Raw genomic sequence first — 23,043 nt, forward strand, 5'->3', positions numbered from 1 at the left:
TAGACATAATCTTGAAGATTTTTAAAGAATAAATATTTTTTTGTAATTAAACATTATGCAAACACGTGCCACGCTTGCTCTTTGTCCATGCATATGCGCTATATACAATTTTGAAAAATACTGTGTTGTCCTCTGTTTTAAAATTCATATACAAAGGTTTTTTTCCTTGCTGTGTACCCCCCTCCTCCCCTCCCCAAGAACGGTCTTTACAAGAGCCAATCAACATTCATTCATGTACTTGGGTGCGTGAGAGGAGGAGGGACGGGAGGGGAGAAACCCCTTCCCCCTTACCAAAGGTACATCAAAATGGCTGGTTTGGACATGAAAAGCAGTGTCAAGAAACTGGTTTAAATTTCATCTGTACTACACACAGGAAAAGATAGAAAAGAAAAAGGAATCGGCATGGAGAATGAAGCTACGTTACAAGTTAAAGTTGGAGGGTTTGTTTTTTTTTAGTGCGTCTGTCACACTCTTATTGGCCGCCTAGAATACTGTTGTACAATGGTTTATCTACCTTTTTTATTACAATATAATTTACTTAAATTTTCTGTTAACAAAACAGAATCCCGGTACTACAGACCCAGCGGTGTAATAGGCATAGTGCCTCTTTTGTGTGTGTTTTGTTTTAATTTCATGAGCACTCTAGATGGTAAAGTTTTCAGAGTTCGTTTTATGCAGGCCCGTCTCAGTCCTCAATGTACTCCCACAGGTCTTTCTCATAGCCTTCATGCACATGCTGCAACAAAACCCTTCGTCGGCTCTCGCAATATCTGTAGCAAAGGGGGAGAGTACGCAAGAGAAACAGGTTAGAAAGAGTACACTATATCCACTAGTGACTGTACAAGTGACCTGCCTTGGAATGCAGGCCTATTTTATACCTGAGCTTAAAACGGTGGTGCCAGGTGTGACCTATGGACTCACAGGGAATTTATAGTTTACTATAATTAAGACCTGGGAGTTCCCCACGGTCACTCTGTCAAGGTGTGCACCAAATGCACATACTTAAAAGCACTTCTTACCCAATGATCTCAAAGCTCTCTGCAAAGATGGGTAGTATTCTCCCTATGTCACAAACAAAAATGGGCACACAAAGATTGTGATTTGTCCAAATTGAATGGCAGACCTGGGAACAAAAGCAGGTTTTTCTGAATGCCAACCTGGGACCCTACCCAAGGTTGCTACATTAAGATGACAAAATAAAAACCAACTACAACAACAATTATCCAACTGCACTGGGCCTAGTTTTGTTCAGCTCCAGGACTTCCACCTTTACCATTCTGAAGGAAAGCACTACTTGGCTGTAAAAGTAGGATACTGGCCTAACTGGACCAAGCCTCAAAAGAAGTTATTCAGTAGGTCTGTTTGCACATGTTTCTGTCATGATAATTTTCCTGTCAGGGATGGGACAATTAAACTGAGCCCAGAGACAGGGACACACCTAGCAGTAATAACACCAGCTGTATCAAAGGAAGCCATACTCAATTCAGATGTATTACAACTAGAAAGAAGAGAAACAGACTTACAAAGATCTAAGTGCAGTTTATAAACAAGTTGAATGTCAGGGTCCCTTTAATATTTATTAGCACATCTTTGGTGACTGTCCCTGTTCACTGGTTATGCCTTATTTCTCCCACCTCTTCTTTGCATATGGGAACAAAACCATAACCCCTTAAGCGCATCCCACTGTGCCAGGTACAGCCATGCCAATGAATCGGTGGCAAACAGGTGCAGCCAGGCAGCACAGGCACAATACCACCAGCAGCAGTTATTTGAGGCAAACCTATTCAGATGTAATATGAGAAACTGGAGTTCAAGAGCCAGTCTCCCAATGGGGGTAGAGGCATGCTGTTCAATTTCCAGACGTGTATCTGTCACTGTCAACTGAAAGGCTCTCACAGCTGTGAGCTCTCTCAGCAAGTCAAAATCGTTCTTCTCAACTAAGTCCAGAAACACATTAGCAAATTAAAAAACGCATCTCTTGCAGACATTTTGGAACACTGGGCAAGCTATGATTACCATATGTAGGCAGATAAAAGTGAAAAGAACATCAGGTTAGCCTGAACTCAGAATTGCCTTGCTACAAGTTACAGCTTTAACACTTAACATTCAGTATCTGATCCAGTTGACAGATTTATTCAAATGAACTATTCTAGTTCTTATTGGTATCAGCTGTTGCAATACGAGAGCACACAAAGTTCCATTCATTTCATGAGGCATGTGATAAATGGAACATGCACAGTAATTGCTTTCCAAACTTCAGTTAATTTTGCTAGGTTTTTAAATCCCATTTTCCAGAAATGCCACAAGCATCACAAGCTGAAAGACCAAAAACAATCACCTCTCAGCTGAATGGACAGTCAGTGCAGTTTCTTAAAGAATTCTCTACATCCTGCAGTTCCCCTTGCAATTCTTCAGTCCTTTGTTTCATCGTGGCCTTATAAAATATGGCCAGCAAATGATGGACATCAAGTTTAAATATTAAAAGCAGGCAACAAAAGTAGTATTTGTAGTGCATGACCAGATTGGTGAATTAGGGTCTCCTGCATACCTAAAAAGCTCACCATTTTTCCCCAAAAATAACAGTTGATAGGTTTGGGAAGCTGTGTTTCCATACACTCCAGCCCACGTTTATTTTTAAAATTGCTTTGGGTAGCTGCTAATACCCCTAAAAGAATATTCAATATTAAGAAGTCAATGGAATCAGCAACTCTGAATCAGAGCTGGAATCTCAGCCTAACACCAACCTAAATGGTGCAAGCTCCTCACAAAAACCAGATTCTCACAAAACAAAGTCCTAGCAGCATTCTAGACATACAACACAGTGGGCAGCAGCCCCACTAGGCATATTATTAGCAAATTAATTTCCCTGACAAAGCTCCAAACACTAGAGCTCATTTTACTTGCAAGTTTCTTTCTCTTCTGATAGACCTAACAAATGCAGCAATTGAGGCCCGGTACCTCCAAACTAAAACTTGTAATCCTGTAAACTCATTTACGTTTACAGTCCTGTATTTTTCCATACTGTAGATGAGTTTCTCTAGAACACTGGTCCCCAATCTGTGGTACAGGTACCACCAGTGGTATGCAGACAACCTGTCCGTGGTACGCATTAACAGATTTTTTATAATTACTCTATATGACAAAAATTTGCTGGTGGTACATAAGGTTATATTATTTTAAATTGGTGGTGTGCAATCTGTCAGTGTAGGAACCACTGCTCTAGAACATTAAGCAGCCACTGAATGTGTGCTATCTGAGCTTCACTGCTCCAAAAAGATGCATTTGGGGGGTGACAGTTGGTACAGAAGGGTTATATTAGTCTCTCCACTTTCTTTATAATGCATCTCTCTTCTTGCTATACCCTATTGACAGGTTAATTTGCGCACAGGGCAAGAAGCCCCCAGTGAACACACAACCATCTCAAGGCAAACGTGTTGGCCAACAAAATTAAGTGTCCTCCTCCCTTGTGTTTTGCCCTCATCTACGGCCTTTTCCTAATGCTGTTGTTCTCTGGTTACTCCTTTTTTACTCCTACAGGAGAGGTTGAAGGCAACAGTAGTTAATACAGACATACTATACAGGGACTGCAAAACTCTCTCTGTTATTCAACAGAACAGATGCTCACAACTTGGGAAGCTCTGTATCCCCTTAATTAAGACTCATTTCCTAGAAGGTCAGAGGACATGGGGTTGAAACCAGATTAGGATCCCAGCATTGCTAATGCCTATTTGATTTTATGTACTAGAGAAGATCAGTGCTCACTCTCTACCTCTGGCCTCAGCTGCCTGGTTACAGGTTGGCTGCTGACCAAGAACTTTGGCTAGAGGCCCAAAATGAGCAACTCTCTAGAGATTTGACTGAAAAATGTATAATGAAGCTATTACATTTGCCTTCCCTCTAGACTGTTACCTACCATATCAGAAGTGACAGAAAGGTAATGGTACAATGTAGTATTTGAGTTAGTGTTTACTTCAAAAACATACCTGTACTTATCTTGTACTTTCTGCTTTATGTCTTGCAGAGAATCTTGGGATATATCTCGCTCCAGGTACCCAGAAAGCACCTCTGTAGCATTCTCTAAGTCTGCTTGGTTATTCTGCAAAGAATGAAAACATGCCAATTTCTTTTAGCGAGACACTTCTTCAAACTTACTAGCATCATCATGACCTAAATAAAAAAAAGTAAGAGGGGAAGTTCTGCACTGTGTTACACACCAGAGTGAGCCATTAACTCCAGATATCAGAACTGAGAAGGCAGAGAATTCATTTCATGATTTGATGGGCAGAGTCACCAGCAAACATTTACATTTTATTTTACAGTCTTCCTTGATTTGCAACACACCTAAAAGAAACAAACAGCTCTTTCCTTATTTGCTTTATCCTGTGGGAAAGACAGGTGCCTCTCTCCTTCTGTCCCTTTCACACTTAACTCCTCGAAACGTGAGCAAGGCCTTTGTCAAACCTTCAGCGCTGTGCTTGGTTATTAATGCGGGCACACCAATGGTCTGCTATGCCATGTGGCTTTGACTGACTACAGATGTAAATAATGATGAAAGGCTATTTTAATTAGAAAAGGCCCAAACTGCTTCAGTCTTTGTAGCAGCCAGAGGCACTATTTTACTACCATTGTCTTAAAACCAGGAAATATTGGACACATGTAAGAGATTAAATCCAAGGTCTAGAAACATTTCCAACTACCTCAAGTCCCAAATTTGATATTTACTTTTGTAGGCCTGAAAATGCAATGGCTGTGTTATGGCATTAGACTGTGGTTAGCCAGTTATCTATTGTGTAAAGGCAACTTTCCTTTCTCCAGGAGGGAATGCTGCATGCAATCCAACTCCTACACTACTTCATTATCATCCATGCTGTGGATGTAGTCTTTCTGGACTTCCGGAAGGCTTTCGACACTGTCTCTCACCCTGTCCTCATCAAAAAGCTGGGAGACTGTGGTGTCGATGCCCACACGGTCAAATGGGTCGCCAACTGGTTGGAGGGCTGCACCCAGAGGGTGGTAGTGGATGGGTTCTTCTCGACCTGGAAGGACGTGGCCAGTGGGGTTCCGCAGGGCTCGGTCCTCGGGCCCGCACTGTTCAACATCTTCATCAGTGACTTGGATGACGGGGTAGAAAGCACCCTGTTCAAGTTTGCTGATGACACTAAGATGTGGGGGGATGTGGGTGCACTAGAAGGGTGCAATAGGCTACAAGCTGACCTTGACAGGTTGCAACGGTGGGCGGATGAGAATAGGATGGGGTTTAACACTGATAAGTGCAAGGTGTTGCACATGGGGAGGAAGAACCGGCACCACACTTACAGGTTGGGGAACTCCCCTCTTGCCAGCACGGAGACGGAAAAGGATCTTGGAGTCGTCATTGACTCCACGATGAACATGGGCCGGCAGTGTGGGGAGGCAGTCAAGAAGGCCAACCGTACCCTGTCATGCATCCACAGATGCGTCTCGAGCAGGTCCAGGGAGGTGATCCTCCCCCTCTATGCGGCACTGGTCAGGCCGCAGCTGGAGTACTGCGTCCAGTTCTGGGCGCCACACTTCAAGAGGGACGTGGACGATATGGAAAGAGTTCAGAGGGGGCCACTCGTATGATCAAGGGTCAGCAGGGCAGGCCTTATGAGGAGAGGCTACGGGACCTGAACCTGTTTAGCCTCCACAAGAGAAGGTTAAGGGGGGACCTTGTGGCCTGCTACAAACTGGTCAGGGGGGATCAGCAGGTATTGGGGGAGTCCCTGTTCCCCCGTGCTCTGCCAGGAGTGACCAGGAATAACGGTCACAAGCTGGCGGAGGGTAAGTTTAGATTAGATATCAGGAGGCGCTACTTCACAGTCAGGGCGGCTAGGGCCTGGAACCAGCTTCCAGGGGAAGTGGTGCAGGCTCCTAGCCTGGGGAGTTTTAAAAGGAAGTTAGATGAGCACCTTGCTGGGGTCATCTGACCCCGGTGCTCTTTCCTGCCAAGGCAGGGGGTCGGACTAGATGATCTACCTAGGTCCCTTCCGACTCTAGCTACTATGAAACTATGAAACTATAAGAAAGAGAGAGAAAGAACACAACTCTGTCTTTCCAGTTTCTTACCAACTGTGATCAAGTTTCCCTATTGCATCTTAGTAATGTAATCTTTATTCCCAACAAGCCAAAAGCACACATTTCCCTACCTCAAAGATAATGGACTGATTATTCTTTTTGAGGTAGAAGGCAAAGACGTAAGTGTACATGAGTGTGGCACGACACTGGCAGAGGACGTCAACTGCTTTCTTCAGGAACTGCACCTCGATCCATGACATGTTGTGCTGCTGCATCTCCTCCATTTTCTGCTTCACCTGAGCATAGAGTTTGTGCTCAAAGCGCAGGCTTTGCATGTGGTTCATATAGCGGTTGCAGTAGAACAGGTACCTCTGCAGGGCTGCTCTGGATCGCTGTGTTAATTCCCATTATATAAAAAGAAAACAAATAGTTAAAACAAAGTAGGGGCTGATAACTAAGAAAACAAGAAGTCTCATAAGGGTTCCAAATCTGACCAACAGAAAGGAGTTTCCTTTCTGAATAGGTTCCTTGGCTCCTTAGCTGGTCACATTCAGATACAAATGTAGCACTACTCTATACAACTCTGCAGAAGCACACCAGTCATTGTACAGCTCTGAGTAGGCAAATCCACACCCTCTGCAGTGCTAAACAAGATCCCAATCCATGACGTTTGAGAACTGAATCACACTTCCAAAATAATCCATGCAAGTAAGTATATATATGCCCGAATCACCACCACACGGCTCCTGCTAACGTATACCAACCTCAAATCTCCATTACCTGCACACACACAGGACAGAGTGCAACACTAGCACTAAAGAGCCAAAATAAATCTAGATGGGAAATGTGTCCTACCATCCCACTCCTGACAGGAGGCCCTCTATTCTCTTGCTGGATAGCTGAAGAGTTGTGCCCTAATTTTAAATCCCTTTTATGGCCCTTACTGCCAAGTTCAAGCACCCCCAAATGAAAATGGTTATGAACAACGCAAAGCCAGATCTTTTCCTTCCCTAGTCCATCATCCTTGTCAGTCTCTAATATTTTAAAAGGAGCAAAACAAGTCCAGCCAGACCTTTTATGCAGTTTATTTGAAAGTCTACAGACTACTAAACTAGTCAAAATTCTCTTTTTATGGACACACATCTACTTCCTCAATTTGGCAATGGAATTGATCTACTTCATTTCAATTACATCTGCTTATGTAGGTGGCTCGGGGTCCTATTACAGAAGAAATGAACATCCTTATTAGGATTTTAGAACGCTGATTTATCTGTCCAATTTAATGTTGTTTTAAAAATATTACTTCCAGTATGTTTTTAAGTAAACACCGTGATTAAGGAATGGGAAAGAGGTTTAAGATATTAAGCAGCCTAGGATAAATTATTGATCATTATTATAGGTACAAGTCATATGCATAACCATTATTCTTAGTAATTTCTTTGTTGGCAGATTAACTGAAGTATTAAGGATGCGCACAGGATAAATCTCTCAATGTGAAGGTGATGGCTATATTCTACTTCAGTACATGCTAGTATGGATTTGTATTAGAATGTATTTCAAGAAATATTTAAGTGCTTGGCTACAGGAATGCTTAGCCAAGGCGCATAAAATAGATTTCTGCAACCCACAGTATGCATGAAAGACAATCCCTCCCTGTTTACAAATGCTCTGGTATGAATACAGGCAAAGTAACTGGTATTTAAAAACACAGCTAAACCTATGTCCAGGACTTCTACTCACTGAGCCAGCCTACTTTCCAAGAACAAAGCAATCCAGGAAAGCTCTTGAAAGACCCATTATAGACAACTGCTATGAAAAACCACCAGGAATTCCACTACATTTACATGCAAAAGGTCTGCTCCTCCTCAATACACAGGGCCATAAACGCCAAGAATTTTGCTATACAGAACACTTTACAAAGCACTCAGGACCATCTCGGATTCATAGCTCTGTTGAGATTACATTCCATAAGAGCCAACTATATTTAACGCCAACAGAAAACAAAAATGACAAAGGCACCTATCTTAAAGTGTTCAAAGGACTTTATATATCAACCAAACAAGATTCCATTGTTGTGATGCAAGCTAAATGCCTTTTGCTCTCTGTCCAACAGTTCCACGAGTGGGTACATCTCTCTAAAATGCAGGTTTAGAGCCAAAAAGCACTTCCCAGAGCAAGATATTCCTCCAGACCCCACCAAAAGTTGTGGACTCACCTCCTGTGCATCCCTTGCTGCCTTTGCATCATCCTCATTGTAGCGATTACAGTTGTACCTGTAACAAACAGACATCTGACGCTTAAGAATTGCCTTTCAAAAAATGTACACAAAGGTCTGTAATGCCACTTTCATGTCCAGCCATTAGGTTACTGTTCTAAACCTACCAGGCAGATCCATGTGGCTCCCAAGGGCCAAGACACACCCAACAGAACTCTGCTTTACAGTTCTGGTTCCGACAGACCATGTGGTTGCAGCCGCCATCCTTTTCGATGGTCACATGACATTTTGGGCATTCCTGTAAACAGAACACAGACAGTCAGCGTTAAAATCAAGGCAGGGCTTTTTAATCCTCTTAGAAAACCTGCTGCTCTCACTCTACCTTTATTCAACCTAATGAGCCTCACACAGCTGAAAAACTACCTCCCTTGGAGAGCTGATGATCAAAATAGATAAGAGCAAATTTTAAAAGATCTTCTGCCCTCAAGTCAGGGCCCAAATGCTTTCAAACACTAAAGATGCACAACAACACAGTTTTAAGGAATGACTCATTTTGCTTGTATACCCAATTATGGTTAGCTGGTTGGCCAGTGTCACCTTAGCAGTCCAGCAGAAAGGCAGTTTTAAGATCATCATAGAAAAATAGACCTAGAAGGGATCTCAAGAGGTCCTTTAGTCCAGGAGACAGGAAGTACAGCAGCAGGTAGGAAAGGAAGCAGAAAGCAGAGCAGGAGATCAGGCAGGGAGGAAAAAGCAGAGAAAGAGATTGGGCAGGGAACACAGAGCAGAGGAACAGAAGCAGCAGCAGACTAGACAGAGGAAAGAGACTAGAGTGGTACTCCAGGAGGGTATGGGGCTAATTTGTGACACTTCTGCCAAAAAGAGTGACCCCCACTGCTCCCCTTGCCCAAAGTAGGATCATCCCTATTTAAACCTTTATAGTCAAGTGTTTCTATCTAACTTCTTAGAAACTTCCTAGAATAAAGATTCCACAGCCTCCATCATTAACCTATTCCAATGTTTAACTATATTTATAATTAGAGCATTATTGCTTTCTGTAATAATATAACAGTGGTTCTAGTGGAAGCCAAATAAATGGTCTACCACCAGCAGCTCATGGCAAGGCTAACAGAACAGGTGAGTGTTTTGTACGATGATGACATAGCCTGCTTCATACATGTTAGAAAACTTTTTTTTTTTTTTAAACTTAGCCAACGCCGCAGTATGCCAGCAACACCAACTTGCCACAGGCCATCTTGGATTGGCTATGAAAAGTGAAGCAAGGAATGCAATCTGGCTGCCAACTGCTGCAACCAATCTGTGTATACAGACACCTCATTTAAAAGTCACCAATATGGGAAGAGTCTTTATACTCAGAAATTTCCAGTCTGTTTGTCTAGGTACCTTTATCTTCCCAGCTGCAAGTGAGAGGGAAAGTTTTTTGCTGGCACTTTCTGCAGAGAACACCAGAAGTGTTTTTTGCAGCCTCCTGTTTTCTTTGTAGAATACATGCTGAAATGGACAAAAATGTTCCTTAATCAGTTTAATAAGGTGCCCTGAAGGCTGTTTTGGATCAGTGACACAGCAGCTGCAATGAAGCCCCCCTTCGTGCCCCCCCCAAGTATCTGAAAATCTCAGACAAAGAAAGCATCATCCTGCAGTTCAAAAAAGCCTCTATCAACTAGAGTAATTATTTGACCCAGCATGTTTATAATAAAATAAAACCCACTTTTCCCACCCAATACTCCAATCCCTCCATGGGGCCTTTGCACTGCTGTTGCATATTCCCTCCTCTCTGTGCACTACCCCTAGACAAAGCTTTTATTTACAGCACAGGACAGAATGGGAACCCGGCTGGAATCCATTAGTTGGCTATAGGGTCACTGCTGAACAAAGGGGGGCTAGAAAAGTAGAACTGCACATAGAAAACATTTCCAAAACCAGATTTTTCCAGAATCTGTGTCCTTCCTATTCAGCAGCCACATAAGCCATCTCATCTTAAAATATCCATTTCATTAGCAAAATGCACGCTTTTCCTTCACTGCATTCACAGACTTCCGCCACTCAGGAAATCACACATTATTCTTATAAATTTAATGTTTGTTACATATGACATATGAGGCAGCTTAACACAAAATAGCGAATAGCTGACGTAGGATTCAAAGCAATTCCCAGATAATCTTATAAATCAACATACAAACTGTTAGGCAGCTGTTGGGGCAGGCAGAGTATATTATGCTGCCATTATAAGCTACAACCCCGGCTCTGCAACGCGTTTTCCAAACTAAAAAAATGTCAAGAATGTGACTTCCCTTTTTGTGCACTGCTGGGGCACTTCTGTGCAATACGGACGTTCTCCCAAAAACACAAAAGAGGCTAGCAGTTAGTTGGTTTATAGGTACAAGTTGGCAGTCACTGAGTTTACTTTGAATTACAGAATAAAATGTAACCTACTTTATCCAAAGCCCCTTTTTACAACCTATGCTTAAGTTCTGCTCATTTAAAATTTCAGAAGAGAAAACCTGCATTGGCATTTTGAGACTAACACTGAATTCCTAAACAGACCTGGCTTGGGAGCAGGGCATGAATGCCACTTCCCTACTTCAGTAACAAGGTAACAAGCCAAACTTCATGTTACTTATGTCCAAGGCAACAGTGACATTTTACAGAAAGAGTGAACAAGGTAGGTAACCAGTTACTCTTTTCACTCACTTCCTCCACTCAAGAGCAGCTTCTAGTTTAGGCACTTGCATGGCACATTCCCCAAGTGCCTCAATTTTTTCCCATCTTCTGTGTTTCCTAGAGGTAAGTGCTGACGCCTCCTTTTTGCAGATGGTGGAACTTTAGGTATTGATGGATTAAGAGATTATGAAGACTTAAAAAGGTGCCAGGGAGAGTGTGTGTGAGGGGGAAGAAAGGAGTTACCACAGGTCAGTGAACGTGTGAACTGTTCTGTATCTGTGCTCTATCCACAGCGAGACTCCTTTATCCAAATTTAAACTTTGACTTGAATTCTTCCTCAGAGAATTCAAACTAAAAGGTTCAGCCTATCAAGCAGACCAGTGATTTTCAACCTGTTTTGTACCAGGACCCATTTGCAATCAATGGCCAGTCCTGACCTAGCACCCCTCACTCCTGGCCTGGTGCCTCCCACCCTCAGGTCCCAGCCCTGCAGTGTGGGGCATGGAAAGCCCCAACCAGCCCCTTGCAGGCTGGATCTCTGCCAGTTTTCAAGGGGGAAAAGCCACCGTTTCCCACATTTTTCATCTTTAAAAGGAGAATCCATTCTTAAAAGTTTACTGATCCATTTTTAAAGCTTGTTTGTGGCCCTTTTGTATATTCTTGAGACTCACAGGTTGAGAAACACAGGAGTAGACAGCTTCGCTTTTGCTTCAGTCTACTGCTTTCTTCAGTACCGTTAAGTGCCTAGCCACTTTGGCCACCACCACACACGCTCTTAAAGCTCAGGATCAGTGGCCGGTCTTCCACATCAGCATGTTTGAAGTCAAAGCCCACCCTATTTTCTGCCTGCTTCCCCTTCTTCCTGGGGGGAGAACAGGGCTTGCAGTGTGATGTCACTGAAACAAAGTGTCTCCTCTGTCAGCCTAAGTTCTTCTGTTTTCAACTGCTACAGTACCAGCCCACAAGAGAAGCATGCATCTCAAGCCAGAATGTAATGCAAGTAAGGCATTATTCGGGAAAGTCAACTGAATTCAAACCAATTCCTGGGTACCAACTGTGAAGTGCAAAGTCTGTTTGTACTGGCGTAACATCTGCCAGCTCTAGCCATGGAACAGGCCAAACCCTGTTCAAGAAATACCATTCATCTGTCCATGGCGCTCCACACCAGTGAACTTCAACTACTCTGCAGATGTAGATCCACTTCTGGCACACTGCAATAATTCAGTCTTAATAATTTGTACTACCATAGGGGGATCATAATCTTTTGGTCAAAACCACACAAGCAAATCTGAAAGAACCAGACCCCCCTCAACTGAAGCAGCAAAACTTAGCCCTGTTTTTTTCCAGCTGGTTCTCTTATAACATGTTCCTCCAGCTTGAATTGTTACCAGCTTACCTTAGTCAAAGCCCCCAGTGTCAGCAGGGCTCTAGCCAAGCCAATCAAGTGGAGTAGCTGGATCGAAGGTAGAGCCAAACCATTTAGAAGATTCTCACCCTGAACTACTTCAGTATCTCCCACTGTAAGGACCCTGTAAGGCAGATCAGGAACACTACTATGGTCTGATCAAAAGGAATCAGGTCCTTTGCACTTCATCAAAGACCACCAGCCATGAAACCAATCCATTTTAGGCTACACATGAACTCAGAATTGATCCAGATTATGGAAAACTGAGTGCCCTGTATACCAACAAAGATATTTCAGTACCACCACTTCCACAACTGCTTCTTTAAAAAAACAAAACCATAACAGTTCAACAGGACAGTAACTGGCGATACTTTAAACATTGAAGCAATTGCTTGAAGAAAGGCCTGTTTCTTTAAAATAAGTTGGTAGGATATAACTGCATCTGTTTGGACAGTCACCCCCTTCCAATACTGTCTCTTGTGTCTTAACACCTAGGAGGGATTCTGCTCCCGTAAACATTTGTAGCTCCTCAGCAAGAAAAGTGGATAGTAACTGAGTTTTCACCAAAGATAGAAGATCATGGAAGGTGACTTCTACAGTAAAGTTACACAACCCTGGAAGTGGGGCCCCATTAGGCTGGTGTTCATAAGAGTACAATTGCTCAATGACATTAAGAAAAACCATGGGAGGAGGTCGGTGAACACCAAACGCTGAAAAAATGCTGAGCAGTGGCAGCAATAGGACCAGAAACCGTTCAAACTATTAATACAAGGAATGGAAAAGCAGTATTTCTAGATTGAAGAGGTTAGGAAATGAGGCCCCTACTAAGAACTGCAGCCAAGCAACATTATGAAAAGGAAGTCAAGTTACCAAACCAGAGGATTATTCTGGATGGATCATCATCATGCTCTGATGCAAGGGGTCACCTAATTAAGATATTCATAATCCGGAGAATTCTACTATTTTAGGGTAGAAAACTACTATTTTAAGGTTATAAAAAAAAAACCCAGGGCAAACCTGTCCCCTTTTTGCCATGCTTAGTCTTTATTAGCTTTATATTTTGAATACAGCAATTATTACCCTATTCAGGAACTGCAGTTCCAATATCAGCAAAGGTGAAACAGCTCGAGTGCTTCCCATAGCCCAGGGATGTCCAACCTTTTTGAATGTGGGGTTGAATGAACTTTTTATCACCCAGTGGGCCAGCAGGAGTAGGCGCTCATGCGGCTTGTCCGGTCCGACCACAGCCTGGGGGCGCAGGGGTCAAGGGGTGCCACCTGACCCCGCCATGTCCTCCCTGACACCTGGGATGCTCCCACAGCTGCGCGCCTGGACTCAGCAGCCAGGGAGACATGCAGGGGCCCTACAGGAAGGTGCAGGAATGCACAGGGACACCCCCCTCCTCTCTCTCCCCTGGGGCAGCCCGAGCCCAACCTGCAGGGCTGCCTCCCTCCCTGAGGCCTGCAACTCACCACCCCCAGCACAATGTCTGCAGGCATGGGGGGATGTGGGGAGGCAGGAGCAGTGCCAGCTTCCAGCCCCGACAGCCGCAGCAGCAGCAGCATCTTCCGCGGGCCCAGCCGCAGCATCCCTCCGAGCCAGCATCCGCGCCCCCCACAGCACAACCCGCTCCAGTCCGCATGGCCAGCGGGGGACTGGTGCAGGGCGGGGCCGGCATGCAAATGAGGAAGGGATGGGCAGGGCTAGGAAGAGACACTGTGAAATGAGGGGGGAGGGGAGGACCTGCACCACACTGGCAATGTCAAGCTGACATGGTGTGTGTGGGAACCTTGTCCCTTCCCCAGCCCTTCAGCAGCCATTAGGAAGCTGCTGAGGGGCTGGGGGAGGGACAAGGGGCATGAACGAAAGTAAACACTGTTTACTTTCGTTTCCTGTTGCAGCACCTCAGGCCTCAGAAAATGGCTTGGCGGGCCACATGTTGGACAAGCGTGCCATAGCCACACTATGCTAGGAGATTTGCCCTCATTGCTTTTCCAGAAATCTCACAGGGAACTGGAGTTATGTCAGTACTCCTGCTCTGCCCAAAGATACCTGCACTTAAGTTCCAAACTTAAAAATGGATTGTTCAACGCCCCAAGGATGCTCAATGCCTACCAGCGTTCTCTTGACGTTCTGGATTCTGCACGTTCTATTATACATGCTCATGCAAGACAATTTAGTGTAATTATATGTAGAAAACACTGAGCTAAACGGGATGGTTTAAATGCTTGCTCATTCGAAGAAAAAAAAAAAAAGAAAAATAGCAGTTCTACATCCGAGACGAGCTACTTTGTGGCTGTAGCACTGAAATGTATTGGCATGAAACGAAAGAGATATTCTTAAAAAGTCTGAAGCTGGTGCCAAAAAAAGGACTTGATGGGATGCCAAATTTATAGGCACTAACACAAATGCAGCTTTTCCAGACAGCAGAGAGAGAGTGGAGCACGCAGTCAAAAGGGCCTGAAAAGGAAGAGAGACCTGGGCTTGTGCCCTCTTGCATTTCTTTATAATGGACGAAGGCCTGAAAGCTTTTCTGAAAAAAAAAAGATTCTGCTCGTTATGTACGCAAGAAATTCAAGTCTTGTCTGGCCTGGAAAATAGTAGAGAAGTGACATCATGTCAACCAAGAGAGCAGAGCAATAGCAAAGGGAAGGAATTTTTACTTTGGTGACTCATGTTTCAGATGGAGGAAGCCTGGTCTTCAGTGCTGAATGCTTCTGCCCCTTCCATTTAGCACACTCAAACTGCCCAGGCACCCTATAGTAACAGCCAAGGAATTCTTTTGATAGTCCTGATATTTACGGCTAAAATTTCTACTGGTTTTTATAAAGACTCCTAGTTAATATTCTTTGGAGGGTTGCTTTAAAGAAATAATTCACCTTTGTGAATAAGTGTTTCATGTCCCAAGCTATGCCTAATAAATAGAACAAGAACATTAAGGATTTAAGGCCTTAACATAAAGTTGTTCTTGGTTTAAAATTGCACCTGAAGTGAATCAATGTCCATCACCATTTAGACACATTTCAGTTTGAAGTCAATTTGTTTTGGATTAAACTACTTAATCCAGATTTTGTTCTGTCTATATGCCACATTCTGTGCAATGGGCTCCTGTGAGGTATAATCCTACAAACCACATTACTATCCCTCAAACTGAAAACAGGAGTGTCAATACAAGGGACCAGAAAGCTCCCTGCTAAGCCCAACATCGATTTCAATTTCATGATGCTCTGCACATAAATAAATTAGATTATCGATCAAGTCCATGTAAAAGTGACTTCATTACACCACACCAATTTCTGGAGACAATCTTTTAGCTTGCTTTCGTTTTTGTGTTCTGTCATAGGGCAGTTTTCTAATTTTCCCTCATGGCACTCCTGTCTCTTAAGGCAAGCATGGACAAATGTATCATATTATCCCACTGTTCCTCCAACAGGACCACCAATTGAATATACAGCGCGTAAAGACTGGTACCCATCCAATTCTTTGTTGACCTACACAGGAGAGGTCCTGAATCCTGTGGGTATTCAGAGTAGCCAGTAAGGCCTTATTTGATGGAATTTCTCACAAGCTAAAAAGCTGCAGCAGGAAGAGGAAGAAATGTGAAGGCACACACAAAAAGCAAGATTAGTTAAAAGACAATGGAGTCAGGTTTTCTAACTCAACAGGGCATTTCATAATTGACTAATTTCAGTTTCTTTCACGGTTCTTTACTTCAAGAAATGTCTTGCGTTCCTAAGCTGCAGTATTAGTCTGAGCCTGAATGCCCTTCTGAGGTTTTTCTTTGCATGGAGTTATTTCTCCTACACCCCTACCACCTCCCGCCATGCCCGAGCAGGAAAGGATTCTTTAGGATTATACAAATATTTGGGTCCATTTTGAAGGGTGGTAAACACGTGCCATGGTCAGATGCACTCAGATTTCTTTGAGAATTTGGACTGCAGCCAACAGGCAGCTAAGCCAGAAGAGGGAGGCTGTTGGCAGGCACGCTGCTCTGCTGGAGTGCTGTGCTGTGCTGGTCCTCCTGAGGAATGCCAATAAGTGCTGGGCAGAGCTCAAACTGTGCGTGTTCCAACAGTCACTATTGCTAATATTTAAACCATTAATAGTGTAAAATTACACTCTTCTACATTGTCAATACCCCTGAGAAGGCACAGAGGTCATTACCGGGGGTGGGTTACATTTCCTGCCAGCTTTTCCTTCAATTCAATCTACCGTGAGGTCTGAGAGAATAACTGACATTGTCCCATAGTTAATCTAATTGATACAGATGCTGCAAGACTCCGTGACAGCGGGTCTGCTCAGATGTCCGACGCAAATACTCTGGGTTCGTTTCTACTGTACAGTCTGGGCTCTATCAAAGTATTTTCTTGCTGAAAAAAGGGTCTTATAAAATATTACCAAGCGTAGTTTAACAGATGTTCTAGGACATTTCCTTTCACTAACCTTCTCAACATGTGGATTTACCAGGGATTCTCCCGCTTGCAGCTAAATCCTGATTACTGACAGCCTGCACTGGGTTCCAGCTTCCTGCCCACCCCACTACCAAAATGGCTCCTACTAGTAGATTTAGGATCCCAAGAAAGTTGTCTTTTCCAATGTAAACGTTATTTTTTTCCCCCCACAGCTGAAATTTTGGACAAATTGAGGGAGGAAGGCCCACATCTTTCAGCATTAGAGGAGAGCCAGGAATAGTTTACTGAAGTGCCTCGTAGTACCCCAAGCTATTTTAGATTAAAAGGCAATACCAACTCAGTCTACTGAGCATACTTCCCTCTCACCTTTCAGCCACAAGGCAAACAGAAGCCCACGGAGGATTACAGCAGAAAAGAAATCAATCACATCAAGCCCACTGAATCATTGCTCTCTTTAGTAATATTTAAGGATCAAGCAAAGTTTGAACAAAAACCTGAGTAACCTCTCGAGTGAAATGAGGAGGTTTCTCAACACTGTATGAAGCTTGTTAAACACGCTTAAAATATAAATTTTGCTGAGTTTTCAGAAGTTTGCTTCCGAGCAGAGACCAGGCATAAACACTTAAAAAAGTGAACGGAAGTACCTTCAACCATGCATCTCCACACAGTGGGAAGTTCTTCACCCGCTACCATGCACCCAATTCTACTTCACTGAAAAAGATGCAAAGTGCCCCAAACCAGATCCGCTTTCTCTACAGAAAACAATGCCCTTTCAGAGATTACACAGCAGAGCTAAGAAAAACAGAATGGTCATTTCTTAGTTGTCTTCCCCCATCACTTTTCTTTGCCCTTCTGGCTTGGCAGCCTATAGGCCCAGGTCTGTTTCTAAACTGGAGTCCCCACATGGCAGTTATAGGCTTTGTTTCCTTGCCACTGTGTCAGCCTCTCTGTTTTTATTCCTCACAAAAGCAAACAAAAAAGAATATTTAAAGTTTTATGCAGAGTTGGGCTATCTGGAACCAATGGATTTACATAATAAAATCTTAACAGCTGTTCTGCCAGTTTCCATCTGGAATTCTGCCCAACGGAAATGAACAGCCCCTGAAAAGGCGAATGTAAATTAACACAGCCTTACCAAACCAACAGTGCTGCATGTTTCTCACACACAGAATCAAATACAAATTTGTTAGACAGAAGACTTTACGTTGCTTTGGGTTTCCAATTAACCCTTTTAGTATGAAAGTGAAACCCTGAACTGGAATTCAAAACATTACCTGTCCACAGGAAGAAGCATTTTAAGTGTACTAGCAACTTCAGCACCTTATACTGACAGCAGCACAGGGCTGGGGAGGAAGATTCCCCTGGTAGCAAAGGATTACATTATTGTGCTAGCTTGCATCAGGGTTTCTGTAGAAAACAGGTTTCTGAGAGGAAGTGAAACCAACCTTTGTGTTTGCTGCAATCCAATTGGAAGTTTCACTGTCATCATCACACTTCTTAATCCACTTCTTTAACCACTGTTAGGAAAAGGATGAAACGGAATAGACTTTAGATATTTCTAGTAAAATTAAAAAGGTCATAATAAGCACATAACAAAAAAAATGTGCAAAGATATATTTACATACTGAATGCCACTGCTTGTTAATCAAGGTGGGTATGGTTTTTAAAATTTGTTCATGGCAGATAATGTATCAGAATCACTTGACACTTAGCAGAAAACAGTATCACAGTACCACAAATCTTAGGCCCAGCTTTTGGGCACTGTCCTACTGTAACAAAACAATCCAACCCTGCAAAGCTCACTATACAGCAGCAGTCCCTGGAATCAGGGCCAGCAAGATTAAGTATGAAAACCGGAAGCAACCTGTGAACCCACTGAGGTGCTAAGCACCTACCTGAACGCTGTGAGCATGCCAGTGCTCCCTGGAGAGCAAATGTGAATTTCTGAGGCCATAGCTTTCTACTGCCAAAGGCAAGGAGAGAGACTACTATAACATCATAGGTCAGAAATTTCCCAAACAACAGTAGTAGCTCTGCCGTGAGTAGGGGACATCAGACTACTTGCAGATTTCAAGTGCTGTTTGTCCCTTTTTTTTTTGGCCCAAACAGGCAGAAATCTATTACATACATTGATGTAAGTGGTTTAAGGTTCCCTTCTACTTTGCCAGATGACATACACAAAATAGGACTATATAGTCCTTTAATGCCACAATGCCCTAGATTCAGTGAGGAAGACAGATGGTTCTTACCTTGCACTTAACAGGATCATGCCAATTTTCACCACAATTAAAGCTAGAAATGAAAGACTCTGAGTTAGTTTACAGCATTTCATCTATTACTTTGTGACAGTGATTGCATTAAAAGATAACTCCAACAAATTTACTTCCAAAGTGGGTTTCTTCTTCTGGCTTACTCTAATGAAAGTATCTCGCCACCAGATCTTGCTGAAGGCAATATGCTGTAAGCGCATTTCAGATGAACCGAAATTCCATGCCCCCCAACAGGTGTATGCCATAGTTTAAAGTAGAGGTAGGCAACCCTCACACAGGTGCCAGAGCATGGCACCCAAAGGCATTTTGCTTTGCATGTGTACCTCCAGGCAAACGGCAGGGAAGGGGCTGGGGCTGCACTGCCAGAACAAGGATTGGGCCCCTCGCAGCTCCCCCTGTCCACCCCTGGCACACCAACATCTTACAAATTGAGGCTATGAGTGTTTTTGGCACTATACCCAAAAACGTTGCTGACATCTAGTTTAGAGCGTGCTCAAGAAGGAGCCTGACTACTAACATTCATTTGATATGGATTCATTTTCCATTTATCCATAAGAGGCAGCTTTGTATGTTTTACTTTACATCTGTGCTATTATTCATAAACCAAGCATATTGGTAAACACAGAGGACTATGCCTGTGCATTATACCCCAAAAGGGTAATAGGTGTAAAAGTAGATGCTTAGAATAAGGGATTTCCTGTGTTAATTATTCACAAATTGGCTTAAACGCATTTTCTCTAGTGAACACACCCTTGGTGATGTTCATAACCTAAATAAAAATGCAACCTTGCATCCAATTCAGACCTCAGTAGGGGTGCACCAATAAAGATTTTTTGGGCCCAATTTGATACCAATGGCCAATTATTGACCAGCCATATTGGCCAATACTGATCCAATTGCTGACATGCAGCCCAGCAGCTTGGAGAGCAGAATCCAGTTGGTAAGGCAATATGCTGTTAAACCAAAATTCAGTTAAACAAGTTAAAATTCAGTTAAAATTCTATTCGGGGGGTGGGGCGTGCAGGAGACTGATCAAGGACCCCATAGTAAGGAAGGGGCTGGGGCTGAAGCAGGGGCAGGTGCTGTCCTGCCATGGCTTGTTTGGAGGGCGTGGTGGGGAGTGGCATGGGGAGGCTTTCACTGCTGTGCACACCCCTGGGGGAGGCATGGGGGACATGTGTCCTCCCAGATCTATGTGTTGGGTGACAGCAGGCTGCCTGCTGTGCATATGGGCCAGGGGCTGCGCCAGCCTCATCCAAGAGGCTGCGCTTGGGCCAGGCAGCGGCAGGAATGGGAGGAGGGCTATGGCAAATTTTGGGGTGGCTACAACCCCCGCTCCCAGTGCCACTGCATACCCTGCCCACCCCAAGCACAGCGACCTAAGCACACAGTTCACCCTGGCCCCACACACAAATCCAGGGGGCACGTGCCTTGCACACCTCCCCCAGGGATGCACACAGCAGTAGAAGCCCTCCCCCCACAAACAAGCCGCTAACTCTGTCCTGCACCCTGTCCAGACAGCATCTGCCCCTTTCCCCACTCCCTCCCTCACCATGAGAGCCTCAACCTGCACCCCCTTCCCTCCCCCATGCCCCTTAACCCCCAAACAGACCTACCCACTGGACAACGGTCTTCAAGCTGCCGGGCTGCTCTCCTAGCCGTGTGCATGCTGCAGCTGTGCACATGCATATGGTATTCATCAGTGGCATTAATCCATCACATCAGCCAAAAAAAGCCAATTGCCAATAATGTAAATTTTCTTTTTATTGGTGCAGATACAATATTGACTGATGCACTGGTACACCTCAGTGTTCCTTGCCAAACCATTTAAAGAACATTTTAACTTTTTTCTTGCTTTTTGGCTACAGCTGCCATTTCTTATCAACAGAGTGAAAGATTTTGTAGTTGGGGTGAAGGCCATTTAATAATAGTTTGCATAGGTGGTGGAAGAGGGGGCTAACCAGGCTCAGCCCCCTCAAACACAGGCAGGAGGTAGGGCCCCATGGCCTGGCTGCAGGCTGCTGCAGCAGGGGTGAAGGAGTGCCCACACAAACATACCCTGCACAGCCAAGATCGCAGCCAGCTGAGCAGGCAGGTTAGTTTCTTTCCATTTTCTTTATCTGGGCTTCAGGGGGCAGATCGAGACCCCTGCCCTGCCCCCTGCTGCACTGTGGGGACTGCCCCATGACCCGGCCTGGCCAGGCCCTCGTTTATGGGACAGGGCCGGGTCATGGGGCAATGGGAACCCGGCAGCTGGTTCAGGGGCACGGACAGGCGGCTCTTGCCTCTGTGCGCACTGTGGGGGAGCCAGGGGAGGGAGCACATTTTCCCCCTCTTGGCTCCCCCGTCCCATGCCACAACCCTGGACGAGACACGAGGCTCCAACTGTTCCGCAACCCAGCCTGGCCAGGGCTCTGTTCATGGTGAATGGGGTCCCGGCTGGGCCAGGTCATGGGACAATCAGAGCCCCACTGCCCAGCCCGCCCAGCGGTGGGACTCGCATAGCACCGCACCACTTTCAAAGGCAGCAGCAAAGCACAGAGCAGGCAAAGCGCAGCTTGCACCTTTAACCTGCCTTGCCCTGTGCAAAGATCCGGGGGGGGGGGGGGGGGCACCCCTTCGGCTGCCTGGTGCCGTGCCCCTAGAGGGGGTGCTGGGCTCTTCCCGGGGACAATGTCATGTGGGAGCAGGGGGCCCACAGGCTCCATCCCCTCCAGCCTGGTGGTGCAGCCGAGGCTGGCTCTGGGCCCCTCTGGGCAGTGCAGGGCCAGGGCTCCGGCCAGTGTGGGGCAGTGAATTTACAGGGGTCGTTGGCACCGATCAATGACTTCAGGCACAGGGGTTGAGATGGGTGCAAAGGGCCCCAGCCACAATCCCAGGCCCGGCTCTGTTCCAATCCCTTCCTAGTCCCAGCCCCATTCCCCCCAACACCCCCATGGCCCTTTCTCTTCCCCCTGCAGACTTTGCTTTGGTGGGGAGGAGAACGTGCATGCATGCGCACACATATTCAGCCCCCCCCCCCCAGTTGTTTCTCTCTCCTTCCACCTATGGTAGTTTGTGTACTAAAATAAACAATCATCTCCCACAGGACAATCTCCCCTGCTTTGGAAAAGAGGGGCTCAACCTCAGCCTCTCTGAGCTAGAACTATCTCCAATTCCCAGTCCTGTGCATTACAAGCTATCTTAAAAATGGTCACATCAGTTCAATTCTAGAGAGAATATTCTATATATTTTAATCTATGTCAACTTCAGATTTTATTTCATGAAGGCCCATAAAACCATCTCTTAGGTAATGAAGGAGCCAATTTATGCTTCTTCAGGTGCCGATGATGGCTCCCACTCCCTGGTTAAATGAATCAATCGAGGAGAGGATGCAAGGGGGTCAGAATGGCTCCAGTAATTTCTCCAGGGTAGAATATTCAATCTCTTGTGGCTAGCATCATGTCTGTGGCAGATAGTTTCAAGGGGAAGGAGATGAACATTTCGGGCTGAAGCATGAGGAAGTATACACAAAGCTAATTACAAGCTACTTTGAAAATCTCTCCCTCGCACCAAAATGGTGACTCAGGTTTCCCTCCTTCCCGCCATACTATCTTCTGCAAAGTTTAAACTACCTTTTAAACTAGGATTCTTTTTGTTTGCTAAATAAAGTAGCCTTAAGGTAAAGTAGCCCTGCATTGACTCATTTGAGTGCTCTTACCAAAACTGACGCCCACACTTGCAGCGAACAGGTTTAGCATCAGGATACTGAACTTTAACAACATGGTGGCAGTCTGGGGCAGGACACCATTTTAACAATCGATTACACTAGAAAATATGAAGAAAAAAGCATGGTGCAAAAATTACTAGGAAAAAGAGATGCCATTTATTTTAGCCTTTCCCCTCCCAACATTGTTCTTGTGTCCTTTAACTTCAAGGATCTTCCTGTCAAACTTTGACACAATGAATTTAAGACCTCCTTATTCCATGCATTTACTTCATTAACTACAGGAAGGAAGGAATATAGTGTCTTTAAAGTGATAC

At 44.6% G+C, this 23,043-nt stretch overlaps 1 protein-coding gene across 2 annotated transcripts in view; it reads right to left on the reverse strand.

Annotated features, from left to right (window-relative positions):
- Window positions 1-6: 6 nt before the first annotated feature.
- Window positions 7-23,043, reverse strand: part of ARIH1 (ariadne RBR E3 ubiquitin protein ligase 1) — an 88,151-nt gene continuing 65,114 nt past the window's right edge. Inside the window, exons 7-14 of one of the 2 annotated variants that reach the window (XM_090028680.1) lie at window positions 22,721-22,827; window positions 19,000-19,042; window positions 18,196-18,267; window positions 8,419-8,549; window positions 8,251-8,309; window positions 6,168-6,439; window positions 3,984-4,096; window positions 7-770 (exon numbers count right to left, since the gene is read on the reverse strand). In XM_090028680.1, coding sequence (XP_089884806.1) covers window positions 686-770; window positions 3,984-4,096; window positions 6,168-6,439; window positions 8,251-8,309; window positions 8,419-8,549; window positions 18,196-18,267; window positions 19,000-19,042; window positions 22,721-22,827 — 882 coding nt within the window. In that variant the 3' untranslated portion in view covers window positions 7-685. The remainder of the gene's footprint in view (window positions 771-3,983; window positions 4,097-6,167; window positions 6,440-8,250; window positions 8,310-8,418; window positions 8,550-18,195; window positions 18,268-18,999; window positions 19,043-22,720; window positions 22,828-23,043) is intronic. The other variant, XM_090028681.1, reaches the window with a different exon arrangement.

The sequence above is a fragment of the Crocodylus siamensis genome, chromosome 15, assembly GCF_052110815.1.
Source record: "Crocodylus siamensis isolate JL-2025a chromosome 15, ASM5211081v1, whole genome shotgun sequence".
Lineage (NCBI taxonomy): Eukaryota > Metazoa > Chordata > Crocodylia > Crocodylidae > Crocodylus > Crocodylus siamensis.